General features: G+C 49.7%; 2 protein-coding genes across 2 annotated transcripts in view; one reads left to right on the top strand and one right to left on the bottom strand.

Moving 5' to 3' along the window:
* Positions 1–14,318, bottom strand: part of UBA2 (ubiquitin like modifier activating enzyme 2) — a 110,399-nt gene that overhangs the window by 77,757 nt on the left and 18,324 nt on the right. The gene's annotated exons all lie outside the window — the stretch shown is intronic.
* LOC142661059 (fatty acyl-CoA hydrolase precursor, medium chain-like) overlaps positions 1–14,318 on the top strand; it is a 29,226-nt gene that overhangs the window by 6,207 nt on the left and 8,701 nt on the right. The window contains exons 2-4 of the mRNA XM_075838270.1: positions 11,293–11,497; positions 11,570–11,708; positions 11,963–12,096. Coding sequence (XP_075694385.1) covers positions 11,293–11,497; positions 11,570–11,708; positions 11,963–12,096 — 478 coding nt within the window. The remainder of the gene's footprint in view (positions 1–11,292; positions 11,498–11,569; positions 11,709–11,962; positions 12,097–14,318) is intronic.

The following is a 14,318-nucleotide window of genomic DNA, read 5'->3' as shown; positions in this document are numbered from 1 at the left end:
TATGTTTGCATCATTTTTTTTCACGTACTTTTATTTTTCTAGGACGTTACGAGGCTTAGAACTTTAGCAGCAATTTCTCATATTTTCAATAAAATTTCAAAAGGCTATTTTTTCAGGGACGAGTTAAGTTCTGAAGTGGCTTTGAGGGCCTTATATATTAGAAAGTCCCCATAAATCACCCCATTTTGAAAACTGTACCCCTCAAGGTATTCAAAACCACATTCAGAAAATATTTTAACCCTTTAGGCGTTTCACAGGAATTAAGGCAAAGTAGAGGTGAAATTTACAAATTTCATTTTTTTTGCCGAAATTCATTTGTAATAAAAAAAAATCTGTAACACAGAAGGTTTTACCAGAGAAACGCAACTCAATATTTATTGCCCAGATTCTGCAGATTTTAGAAATATCCAACATGTGGCCCTAGTGTCCTAATGGACTGAAACACCGGCCTCCGAAGCAAAGGAGCAGCTAGTGGATTTCGGGGCCTCCTTTTTTTAGGAATATATTTTAGGCACCATGTCAGGTTTGAGGAGGTCTTGTGGTACCTAAACAGCCGAAACCCCCCCCCAAAGTGACCCCATTTTGGAAACTACACCCCTCAAGGCATTTTTCTAGGGGTATAGTTAGCATTTTGACCCCACAGTTTTTTTGCAGAATTTAGTGGAATTAGTCTGTGAAGATGAAAATCACCTATTTTTCTGTGGAAACATAGAATTTTTTCATTTTTACAAGGAATAAAGGAGAAAAAGCTGCCCAACATTTGTAAAGCAATTTCTCCCGATTACGGCAATACCCCCCCCCCATATGTGGTCGTAAACTGATGTTTGGACCCACAGCAGGGCTCAGAAGGGAGGGAGCGCCTTTTGGATTTTGGAAGCAGATTTTGCTGGATTGGTTTTCAGTGCCATGTCGGGTTTGCAACACCCCGGAGGGACCAAAACAGTGGAAACCCCCCAAAAGTCACCCTATTTTGGAATCTACACCCCTCAAGGAATTTTTCTAGGGGTATAGTGAGCATTTTGGCCCCTCAGGATCTTTTTTTAGAGCTAGGGTGACCAAAAAACAGCGATTTTGGCGCTTTAAATTCTTTATTTATTACAGCGTTCACCGTGCGCAATAAATTACGTTTTAATTTATTCTGCCGGTCGGTACGATTACGCCGATACCAGATGTGTATAGTTTTTTTTAAAGTTTTGCAGCGTTTGCACAATAAAATGAAGTTTCTATAAAATAATTTATTTTCTGGGACACGCTATTCTGAGCCGTAACTTTTTTATTTTTTCGTCAAAAAAGCTGTGGGAGGTCTTGTTTTTTGCGGGACGGGTTGTAGTTTTTATTGGTACCATTTTGGGGTAAATGCAACTTTTTGATCACTTTTTATTCTATATCTTGGGAGGGGTGGTGACCAAAAAATAGCGATGCTGACAGTTTTCAGTTTATTTTGTTTGCGGCGTTCACCGTGCGGAAAAATTAACATTATAGTTTCATAGATTGGGTCGTTACGAACGCGGCGATACCAAATATGTGTACTTTTTTTAACGTTTTCATTTTTTCCCTATAATAAATGACTTATTATAGGAAAACAAAACCTTTTATTTTTACACTTTTATAAAACATTTTTATTAACTTTTTTTACTTTTTACACTTTCTTTTTTTGACCTGCAGCTCTGATCACTGCTAGAATACATTACACTACCTCGGTAGTGTAATGTATTCCAAATGTCAGTGTGACGTCACAGTCACTCTGACAGTTGGTCTACGAGGATCAGCAGAGGCTGATCCTCATAGGCTGACATACATGGCAGACCTGGGGGCCGTTGTCTGGCCCCCAGGTGCCATCACAAGCATCAGAAGCCCCCACGATTGCATGGGGGCTGCTGATGCGCTACAAACCCGCTACATGCGGAGATCGCAATCGAGCCCCGCATGTAACGGGTTAATTGCCGAAATCAGCGGCGATGAGCCGCTGATCGGCAACACTGGAGAGTGTCAGCTGTCGGGGACAGCTGATCTCCAAGTTCCCGATGTACACTGTCGCCGACAGTGTGCATCGGTAACGGCACAGTGACTTTCTGTCACTCTGACAGGAAGCCTATCAGGACCAGCCGAAGGTTGGTTCTGATGGGCTTCTGTCCATGGCAGACCCGGAAGCCATTGCTTGGCTTCCGTTTGCCATACTAACTATCGGCAGACCCCGCGATTTCGGACGGGGGTCTGCCGATATGTTAGAAACCCCTAAAATTCGGCGATTGCACCCGATCGCCGAATTTAAGGGGTTAATGCGCCGAAATCAGCGGCAAAGGACCGCTGGCCGGCAAGAGGGGAGTGTCAGCTGTCGGCGACAGTGTGCACCGGGATTAACTCAGTAACTGTACGTCCTCGTGCGGGAAGTAACTTCCCGCAACGACGGACAGTTACGTCCTGGTGCGGATAGGGGTTAATAGGGGGTATTAGGGAAGGCAAATCAAGGCTGGGGGACATTTTTTAGAAATTTTTTTTTTCCTGGACAACCCCTTTAAAGAGGCTCTGTCACCAGATTTTGCAACCCTATCTGCTATTGCATGTGATCGGCGCTGCAATGTAGATTACAGGAACGTTTTTATTTTTAAAAAACGAGCATTTTTGGCCATTTTTGTATTTATGCAAATGAGGCTTGCAAAAGTCCAAGTGGGCGTGTATTATGTGTGTACATCGGGGCGTGTATTATGTGCGTACATCGGGGCGTGTATTATGTGCGTACATCGGGGCGTGTATTATGTGTGTTACATCTGGGCGTGTATTATGTGTGTTACATCTGGGCATGTATTATGTGTGTTACATCTGGGCGTGTATTATGTGTGTTACATCGGGGCGTGTATTATGTGTGTTACATCGGGGCGTGTATTATGTGCGTACATCGGGGCGTGTATTATGTGCGTACATCGGGGCGTGTATTATGTGCGTACATCGGGGCGTGTATTATGTGCGTACATCGGGGCGTGTATTATGTGCGTACATCGGGGCGTGTATTATGTGCGTACATCGGGGCGTGTATTATGTGCGTACATCGGGGCGTGTATTATGTGCGTACATCGGGGCGTGTATTATGTGTGTACATCGGGGCGTGTATTATGTGTGTTACATCTGGGCGTGTATTATGTGTGTTACATCTGGGCGTGTATTATGTGTGTTACATCTGGGCGTGTATTATGTGTGTTACATCGGGGCGTGTATTATGTGCGTACATCGGGGCGTGTATTATGTGCGTACATCGGGGCGTGTATTATGTGCGTACATCGGGGCGTGTATTATGTGCGTACATCGGGGCGTGTATTATGTGCGTACATCGGGGCGTGTATTATGTGCGTACATCGGGGCGTGTATTATGTGCGTACATCGGGGCGTGTATTATGTGCGTACATCGGGGCTTGTATTATATGTGTACATCGGGGCGTGTATTATGTGTGTACATCGGGGCGTGTATTATGTGTGTACATCGGGGCGTGTATTATGTGCGTACATCGGGGCGTGTATTATGTGCGTACATCGGGGCGTGTATTATGTGCGTACATCGGGGCGTGTATTATGTGCGTACATCGGGGCGTGTATTATGTGCGTACATCGGGGCGTGTATTATGTGCGTACATCGGGGCGTGTATTATGTGTGTTACATCTGGGCGTGTATTATGTGTGTTACATCTGGGCGTGTATTATGTGTGTTACATCGGGGCGTGTATTATGTGCGTACATCGGGGCGTGTATTATGTGCGTACATCGGGGCGTGTATTATGTGCGTACATCGGGGCGTGTATTATGTGCGTACATCGGGGCGTGTATTATGTGCGTACATCGGGGCTTGTATTATGTGTGTACATCGGGGCGTGTATTATGTGTGTACATCGGGGCGTGTATTATGTGTGTACATCGGGGCGTGTATTATGTGTGTACATCGGGGCGTGTATTATATGTGTACATCGGGGCGTGTATTATGTGTGTACATCGGGGCGTGTATTATGTGATGAGAAGTATCATCCACTTCTCTTCAGAACACCCAGCTTCTGGCAGTGCAGACACACAGCGTGTTCTCCAGAGATCACGCTGTGACGTCACTTCCTGCCCCAGGTCCTGCATCGTGTCAGACGAGCGAGGACACATCGGCACCAGAGGCTACAGTTGATTCTGCAGCAGCATCAGCGTTTGCAGGTAAGTAGCTACATGGACTGTAGCCTCTGGTGCCGGTGTCCTCGCTCGTCTGACACGATGCAGGACCTGTGAGTGACGTCACAGCATGATCTCTGGAGAAGCTGGGCGTTGTGAAGAGAAGTGGCTGATACCTCTCATCAGAACGCCCAGCTAGTAAAAACGCCCCGATGTACGCACATAATACACGCCCCGATGTACACACATAATACACGCCCCGATGTACGCACATAATACACGCCCCGATGTACACACATAATACACGCCCCGATGTACGCACATAATACACGCCCCGATGTACACACATAATACACGCCCCGATGTACGCACATAATACACGCCCCGATGTACGCACATAATACACGCCCCGATGTACACACACAATACACGCCCACTTGGACTTTTACTTTAAACACGCCCACTTGGACTTTTGCAAGCCTCATTTGCATAAATACAAAAATGGTCATAACTTGGCCAAAAATGCTCGTTTTTTAAAAATAAAAACGTTACTGTAATCTACATTGCAGCGCCGATCACAGGCAATAGCAGATAGGGGTGCAAAATCTGGTGACAGAGCCGCTTTAAACTCTTCTTCCGGCTCATCATTTAGACAATAGGTAATGTAGAGATGACAGAGAAGATGAAGGTCAGCCGGAGCTCGACGAGACCCACAGTTCAGCCTCGTGATTGAGGACCTGTCAGCAGTGACTGGCGCGTGTCCAAGTTCTTTCCTTCCAATGTAACGGATGTGGAAGTTGTGAGCTGGACTTGGTACGGAGCGTCACGGTGCGGCTCTAGTGCTTTACGGTGTCTCTTTACACACGCCCAGTCCCCCGGCTGTAAACAATGTCCTCCTATCACTGAGGATCTGGAATGGAATCATAAACATATTTATACATCCGCGTGATCTGTTTCTCCAGCGCTCCCACATAACGGGTGAGGTCAGAGGGCAATGGGCAGGCGCTCAGTCCAGGGTTTATGGGTTTCAGCCGTGACCTTCTGGGTTTTTAACTTCAAGGTCCCATCCACCTTTCTACCTTCCCACTGCTCTGGGGATAAGGGGTGTGAAACGCTGCTCTCTGCCCATGACCTGCAGCATGTCTCGGAGTTCCTCTGTCACTTTCTATTGTCTCAGGGACCCCATATCTACATACCACTTCTGAGAGAAATCTTTTACTTTTGCTGTGGCCCTCGTTACTGGCCACGCCTCAGGCCACGTGGAGAACAGATCTACACAGACCGCTACATGTCCCACCTTTGGTAACTGAGTCAGTCTGCAGTCGCTGATATGGGTAGTCTGCCTTTACCATATGCCTTTTTGCAACCCGCATAGTTTTGCCTATGTTATGGCAGACACATATCCTGCACCTCTGGACAAATCTGGCAGCGGCACCTGCTGAAACCCCCGGGGGTTCCCACCATTTGGTCACCATTGCACTCATTCCTTCTCTTGACACATGCGTTGGTCCGTGCATTAGTTGGGTTATCATGGGGAAGAGGACTCTGGGTAGGCACATCCTGTTACCCACCTTCCATATTCCATCCTCCCCTTCACTGGCACCTTTTGTCTGCCAATGTCCTTTTTCCTCTTATGTGGCTTGACTTTGTAATCTACTTAATATTATCATGTCTATGGGACCAGATACTGTGCTGGTCAGGAATACCTTGTCCTGCTCTGAGGGACATGAGAGCCGCAGCTTTCGCAGCCTCGTCTACTAGTCTATTTCCCCTCGCTGCGGGGGCAGCTGGCACTTTAGTATATTTACCTGCTTTGGCAGTGTCAGAGCCTCAAACAGTTCTCTCTCAACATTATGGGTTTACCCGCGATCCAGCAAAATCTCTGCTCCCCCGATTAGGCCATAATCATGTGCAATACCAAAAGCATATCTAGAGTCAGTATATATATATATTTGTGGTTTTACCTTCAGTCAGTCTACACACCTCAGCGAGTACCTTCACCTCCACCTCCTGTGCGGACACGGAGGATGGGAGTGGTTGTTACTTTACTACCTCTGTTTCGGTGGTGTAGAGTGTAAGCTCTTATGGTCAGTGTTCTCTCTCCTGTAGAGTGTAAGCTCTTATGGTCAGCAGGGTCCTCTCTCCTGTAGAGTGTAAGCTCTTATGGTCAGCGGGGTCCTCTCTCCTGTAGAGTGTAAGCTCTTATGGTCAGCAGGGTCCTCTCTCCTGTAGAGTGTAAGCTCTTATGGTCAGCAGGGTCCTCTCTCCTGTAGAGTGTAAGCTCTTATGATCAGCGGGGTCCTCTCTCCTGTAGAGTGTAAGCTCTTATGATCAGCAGTGTTCTTTCTCCTGTAGAGTGTAAGCTCTTATGGTCAGCAGTGTCCTCTCTCCTGTAGAGTGTAAGCTCTTATGATCAGCGGGGTCCTCTCTCCTGTAGAGTGTAAGCTCTTATGGTCAGCAGTGTCCTCTCCTGTAGAGTGTAAGCTCTTCTGGTCAGCAGGGTCCTCTCTCCTGTAGAGTGTATGCTCTTATGGTCAGCGGTGTCCTCTCCTGTAGAGTGTATGCTCTTATGGTCAGCAGGGTCCTCTATCCTGTAGAGTGTAAGCTCTTATGGTCAGCGGGGTCCTCTCTCCTGTAGAGTGTAAGCTCTTATGGTCAGCAGTGTCCTCTCCTGTAGAGTGTAAGCTCTTCTGGTCAGCAGGGTCCTCTCTCCTGTAGAGTGTAAGCTCTTATGGTCAGCAGTGTCCTCTCTCCTGTAGAGTGTAAGCTCTTATGGTCAGCGGGGTCCTCTCTCCTGTAGAGTGTAAGCTCTTATGGTCAGCAGTGTCCTCTCCTGTAGAGTGTAAGCTCTTATGGTCAGCAGGGTCCTCTCTCCTGTAGAGTGTAAGCTCTTATGGTCAGCAGTGTCCTCTCTCCTGTAGAGTGTAAGCTCTTATGGTCAGCAGGGTCCGCTCTCCTGTAGAGTGTAAGCTCTTATGGTCAGCAGTGTCTCTCCTGTAGACTGTAAGCTCTTATGGTCAGCAGGGTCCGCTCTCCTGTAGAGTGTAAGCTCTTATGGTCAGCAGTGTCTCTCCTGTAGACTGTAAGCTCTTATGGTCAGCAGAGTCCTCTCTCCTGTAGAGTGTAAGCTCTTATGGTCAGCGGGGTCCTCTCTCCTGTAGAGTGTAAGCTCTTATGGTCAGCAGTGTCTCTCCTGTAGAGTGTAAGCTCTTATGATCAGCAGTGTCCTCTCTCCTGTAGAGTGTAAGCTCTTATGGTCAGCAGTGTCCTCTCTCCTGTAGAGTGTAAGCTCTTATGATCAGCAGTGTCCTCTCTCCTGTTTCACCATCATATGTTTGTCAGGTAGTATTCGCACTGCTGGTTGTAAATCTCTGTGGAATATGTTAGTTCTATGTAAATAAAGGTGTAGAATCCCTCCTGTGGCCCCTGAGGAGGGGCCGCTGACGTTGCTGTATGTTTTGGGCTCCTAGATGATTGTTCTCCTCCTCCTCCTCCTCCTCCGTTCACTTGATGTTCATGGACATTGCACTTAGCCCCTTCCCCGGCAGAATGTAAAGATGGCGTTATGATTATAAGATTGTGTAACTGGAGCTCAGTGATCGTCGTCTGGAGCATTACATGTTATTGAGGCGTCAGTCCTTTTTTTCATTGTATTGTATATGGGTTTGGTGATTGCTGCATATACACTCGTCTCAGGCAGCGTATATATTGTATTACATCATGCAACGCTGGCTGCTGGTGTGACTGGGGGCACTGGGTGAAGGAGAACAGACATGCCGCTTCGCCCTCAGTAAATAAGTGAGGAGCGCTGTGCCCATATAAAGTCATAGACCGGGACGTGTCCTCTACATGAGGAAATCACATCACTGATAAGTGGCAACATTGGCGCTTGTTGTAGGTAATGACGGCGCTTATGACTTGTGTGAGAATATACAATGGGCTCTAGAAAACTCTGCCCCCTGTATATCATCACTGCCCCCTGTATGCCATCAATGTCCTGTGCCACCACCCTGCCCCCTGTATGCCCTTGCTCTGACCCCTGTATATCATCTCTGCCCCCTGTGTGCCCTCGCTCTGCCCCCTGTGTGCCCTCGCTCTGCCCCCTGTGTGCCCTCGCTCTGCCCCCTGTGTGCCCTCGCTCTGCCCCCTGTGTGCCCTCGCTCTGCCCCCTGTGTGCCCTCGCTCTGCCCCCTGTGTGCCCTCGCTCTGCCCCCTGTGTGCCCTCGCTCTGCCCCCTGTGTGCCCTCGCTCTGCCCCCTGTATATCATCACTGTCCTCTGTACAATGCTCTGCCCCCTGTGTGCCCTCGCTCTGCCACCCTGTTTATCATCACTGCCCCCTGTTTATCATCACTGCCCCCTGTATATCATCTCTGCCCCCTGTACAATGCTCTGCCCCCTGTATGCCCTCATTCTGCCACCCTGTATATCATCACTGTCTTCTGTACCCTCGCTCTGCCCCCTGTATATCATCTCTGCCCATTGTGTAAATCATACACTGGGCTCTAGAAAACCCTTTTTGGTCGGTTCTATTATTTTTCATGAAACATTAAAATACAAAATGTGGAAGCACGAGGCTCATCCTCCCGGGGCAGGAGACGTGGATCGCTCCCGCGTGGCGCTTCATACTTGTATTTTTGTATTTTTTTGCTCCCATCATCTCTATTATAAGGTCCTCCAGATAGTGATAGACCCCAACTCCATACCCTCCTACCAGAGCAACGTAACCCGCTCCCCACTACTCCATACGCCTCTTCCTGTGGCGGGGGATGAGGGCTCTTGGGTAGTGGGCCCGCAGCGTGGGTATAGAGTGGGTTATGTTGGCGCCGCAGCCCGTCTTATGTATTAGTGATGATGGTTCTTTACAATTCACTCATCAACGTTGGAAGGTTTATATGTAAAGATGTTTTTGATTGCGGAGACTGGGGATTTGCGTCCTTATTTCGGGGTCATGTTTTGTGCTTCTGCGATTATTCACGTTACGCGTGCGCTGAGATTCGGCTTTAATTTGTTGTGTTATTTTATTATGACGATTGCGCTGAAGTTCCGCATTTCTTTCATCTGCGGCTCGTTGTTGCCGCCTTTTTCTGTCATGATTTGCTTTGTGGCGTTTATCACCCGCTCGTTCTGTTTTTTTTGGACATGGCCTTGTTTATAGCAGTAAAGTAATGATGTCGTGTGCAGCGCGTTCACCCCCCACACATCATGTGACCTCCAGCGCTCCGTTACCACGGTTACATGACATCCATGGCTGACTGGCTGGGAGTAATGGTGGATCCCTCACTGTGGCTGTACTTGGATTACACCGCTGTCTGTCTCTAGGTGGTGTCGTGCCCATAGCAACCAATCAGAACTCAGCTTTCATTCACTCAAACTGCTGTGGTAAAATGAAAGCTGTGCTGTGATTGGTTGATATGGGCAGTTTGGATAAATCTGCTCAGTAAATCACATTTATTAGGAGAACCTGTCAGCAGCAGCGTCACCACTCCCCCCCCCCCCCCCGACCTGAGGTGACAACGCTGCTGCTGACAGGTTCCCCTTAGGGTATGTTCACACGTAGTCAACAAAAACGTCTGAAAATCCAGAGCTGTTTTCAAGGGAAAACAGTCCCTGCTTATCCGACGTTTTTTTACCAACTCGCATTTTTCGCGGCGTTTTCACGCCGTTTTCGCAGCGTTTTTTACGTCCGTTTTTGGAGCTGTTTTCATTGGAGTCTATGAGAAAACCGCTCCAAAAACGTCCAAAGAAGTGTCCTGCATATAATGTATATAAGTGTCCTGCACTTCTTTTGACGAGGCTGTATTTTTACGTGTCGTCGTTTGACAGCTGTCAAACGACGACGCGTAAATAACAGGTCGTCTGCACAGTACGTCGGCAAACCCATTCAAATGAATGGGCAGATGTTTGCCGACGTATTTGAGACGTATTTCCAGACGTAAAACGAGGCAAAATACGCCTCGTATACGTCTGAAATTTGGCCGTGTGAACATACCCTTAGATAAGTCCATGCGGGGAGATGAGAAGCCTCAGCGGTTAGGACTACTTCACACGGCGTATTTTTCATGGCAGGTCCCGCCGCGGTACTATTCCTGCTGACGGCAGATTCCTCCATTTGGGTGGATTCTGCACGAAGACCGAGCAGGACGCTTCTTTTTCCGGCTAGACAAAATAATCAACTAGTGTGCAAAAGAAGCGTCCGACTCCTATTGAAATGAACGGAAGGCAGAATTTTTCAGCGGAATCCGCAACAGATTCTGCTGCAAAATTCCTCGGTGTGAACATAGCCTTACAGTTAGCACTATGTATGTCTGCTTCTAACTGCCACTGATTGGTTGAAGTGGTTACCCCATGTTACCGCTGTAGCCAATCAGAGAAGAAGTGAGTCGTTTGCAACGCGGCTCGCCTCTTTATATATTAGGGTATGTTCACACAAGGTCATTACGTCTGTAGTTATGTACAACTGTCCCTGTAATCATGTTTTCAGTACGGGACAGAAGTTCCACGGAGAGGCAGGGACTCCTAGCGTCGTACATAACTATGATGCTAGGAGCCCGGCTCCCTGCAGTGTGTTCGGTCCGGTACTTGCGGCCGAAATACGTCCGTTAATTACGGACATAATGACCTCGTGTGAACATACCCTTAGTATGACTGGGTCAGTATTGTGCGTTATTACGATGTACGGCATGGCTGCCGCGGCCTGGGGCCTTCCGCACACTCACAACTCTGCGGCCCCTTCACGGCTTAGCAGCGGGGGTGTAGTACGTTTTTTGGTTTTTTTTCCCCCTCATCAGATATTTGTGTACATTGTCTGGTATATGGACGACACTTCCCAGACTGTAAATGACCGGGAAGCACTGAACAAGCAGGGGGTGCCGTGTAATCGGTGAAGCCGGCGGGTTTTAGACTTTACAGAGTAAATGCTTTTTAATTTTCGTGACTTATCCAATCTCTGAATACCGGTCACAATTACACAATGACGATCAGGGGAAGTTTGAGTTTGCCTGAAGGTTATATTATGTGTGTCAGAAATTCTGAAAGCAGCTCTCAGTGTGACTGGAGCATAAGACATGTTGTAACGCAGAAGTGAGTGCAGCTTTGGATGTGACAAGTGTACAATGTATGTTGTAACCAATAATCTCTTGTCTTCTGTGACTAGAACATGGGGATGGTCACCCTCAGGTGGAGACAAAGTACGGAAAGCTGCAGGGGAAGACTCTGTCTGCGAAGGAAACGGACAGGACTGTCCACGCCTTCTATGGAGTCCCCTTCGCCAAACCTCCGGTTGGTTCATTAAGATTTGCAGCCCCAGAACCCCCCGAGGCCTGGAGCTCAGTCAGGGAGGCCTCAAACTATTCCCCAATGTAAGTGCACATCGAGGTTGGTGGGGCAGAGCTGCGCACACGTTCACATTGATATATATATATATTTTACAGGTGTCTGCAGGATCGTCCCTTGATGGTGCAGTTACTGGAGGAATTTAAAGTTAAGTTTACTTTACCCCCGGTGTCCGAGGACTGTCTGTACCTGAATGTCTTCACACCAGCAGATCGAGTAACAGGGAAGAAGCTGCCGGTAAGTGTCACGTGTGTAAAACGAGTAAATCTACGGTATATGAATTACTGCAAAACTATCTGCAATCCTGTATGAAGAGACTCAGACCTCAGGTTTTCTCGGCATATGGGGCCTGATGGGGTGCCCATGGCGGTTCCCATTTACTTTCTAATGGTGGTTTGGGGGTGCAGCGTGGAGATGTAGGCTGGCATCTGATCTTGCACTGACCGGACTGTGTTGAGCAGTAACGGAGGCTTCATCTTCTTCTTGTCCAGGTCATGGTGTTCATACATGGAGGAGGTCTGGTGATGGGTGGAGCCGTGATGTTTGAGGGTTCTGTTTTGAGTGCCCATGAAAACGTTGTAGTTGTCTCTGTCCAGTACCGGCTGGGGATCCTCGGCTTCTTGAGGTTAGTACAGTGCTTGTGACACGTGCTCACAGGGTAAGTCCAGGGGCATAACTAGGAAAGACTGGGCCCATAGCAAACTTTAGACTGGGCCCCCACTGCCCTGTAGACAGTGCTATACAGCCCCCCCCTGTAGACAGTGCTATACAGCCCCCCCTGTAGACAGTGCTATACAGCCCCCCCTGTAGACAGTGCTATACAGCCCCCCCCTGTAGACAGTGCTATACAGCCCCCCCCCTGTAGACAGTGCTATACAGCCCCCCCCCTGTAGACAGTGCTATACAGCCCCCCCCTGTAGACAGTGCTATACAGCCCCCCCCCTGTAGACAGTGCTATACAGCCCCCCCCCCCTGTAGACAGTGCTATACAGCCCCCCCCCTGTAGACAGTGCTATACAGCCCCCCCCGTAGACAGTGCTATACAGCCCCCCCTGTAGACAGTGCTATACAGCCCCCCCCTGTAGACAGTGCTATACAGCCCCCCCCTGTAGACAGTGCTATACAGCCCCCCCCTGTAGACAGTGCTATACAGCCCCCCCCTGTAGACAGTGCTATACAGCCCCCCCCTGTAGACAGTGCTATACAGCCCCCCCTGTAGACAGTGCTATACAGCCCCCCCTGTAGACAGTGCTATACAGCCCCCCCCTGTAGACAGTGCTATACAGCCCCCCCCTGTAGACAGTGCTATACAGCCCCCCCCTGTAGACAGTGCTATACAGCCCCCCCCTGTAGACAGTGCTATACAGCCCCCCCCTGTAGACAGTGCTATACAGCCCCCCCCTGTAGACAGTGCTATACAGCCCCCCCCTGTAGACAGTGCTATACAGCCCCCCCTGTAGACAGTGCTATACAGCCCCCCCCTGTAGACAGTGCTATACAGCCCCCCCCTGTAGACAGTGCTATACAGCCCCCCCCTGTAGACAGTGCTATACAGCCCCCCCCTGTAGACAGTGCTATACAGCCCCCCCCTGTAGACAGTGCTATACAGCCCCCCCCTGTAGACAGTGCTATACAGCCCCCCCCTGTAGACAGTGCTATACAGCCCCCCCCTGTAGACAGTGCTATACAGCCCCCCCCTGTAGACAGTGCTATACAGCCCCCCCCGTAGACAGTGCTATACAGCCCCCCCTGTAGACAGTGCTATACAGCCCCCCCTGTAGACAGTGCTATACAGCCCCCCTGTAGACAGTGCTATACAGCCCCCCCCTGTACAGTGCTATACAGCCCCCCCCTGTACAGTGCTATACAGCCCCCCCCCTGTAGACAGTGCTATACAGCCCCCCCTGTAGACAGTGCTATACAGCCCCCCCTGTAGACAGTGCTATACAGCCCCCCCTGTAGACAGTGCTGTACAGCCCCCCCTGTAGACAGTGCTGTACAGCCCCCCCTGTAGACAGTGCTGTACAGCCCCCCCTGTAGACAGTGCTGTACAGCCCCCCCTGTAGACAGTGCTGTACAGCCCCCCCTGTAGACAGTGCTATACAGCCCCCCCTGTAGACAGTGCTATACAGCCCCCCCTGTAGACAGTGCTATACAGCCCCCCCTGTAGACAGTGCTATACAGCCCCCCCTGTAGACAGTGCTATACAGCCCCCCCTGTAGACAGTGCTATACAGCCCCCCCTGTAGACAGTGCTATACAGCCCCCCTGTAGACAGTGCTATACAGCCCCCCTGTAGACAGTGCTATACAGCCCCCCCTGTAGACAGTGCTATACAGCCCCCCCTGTAGACAGTGCTATACAGCCCCCCCTGTAGACAGTGCTATACAGCCCCCCCTGTAGACAGTGCTATACAGCCCCCCCTGTAGACAGTGCTATACAGCCCCCCCTGTAGACAGTGCTATACAGCCCCCCCCTGTAGACAGTGCTATACAGCCCCCCCCTGTAGACAGTGCTATACAGCCCCCCCCTGTAGACAGTGCTATACAGCCCCCCCCTGTAGACAGTGCTATACAGCCCCCCCCTGTAGACAGTGCTATACAGCCCCCCCCTGTAGACAGTGCTATACAGCCCCCCCCTGTAGACAGTGCTATACAGCCCCCCCCTGTAGACAGTGCTATACAGCCCCCCCTGTAGACAGTGCTATACAGCCCCCCCCTGTAGACAGTGCTATACAGCCCCCCCTGTAGACAGTGCTATACAGCCCCCCCCCTGTAGACAGTGCTATACAGCCCCCCCCTGTAGACAGTGCTATACAGCCCCCCCCCTGTAGACAGTGCTATACAGC

Source organism: Rhinoderma darwinii, chromosome 9 (genome assembly GCF_050947455.1).
Source record: "Rhinoderma darwinii isolate aRhiDar2 chromosome 9, aRhiDar2.hap1, whole genome shotgun sequence".
Taxonomy (NCBI): Eukaryota; Metazoa; Chordata; class Amphibia; order Anura; family Rhinodermatidae; genus Rhinoderma; species Rhinoderma darwinii.
The sequence above is the reverse complement of the archived record's forward strand: the minus strand, read 5'-3'. Positions and strand labels throughout refer to the sequence as shown.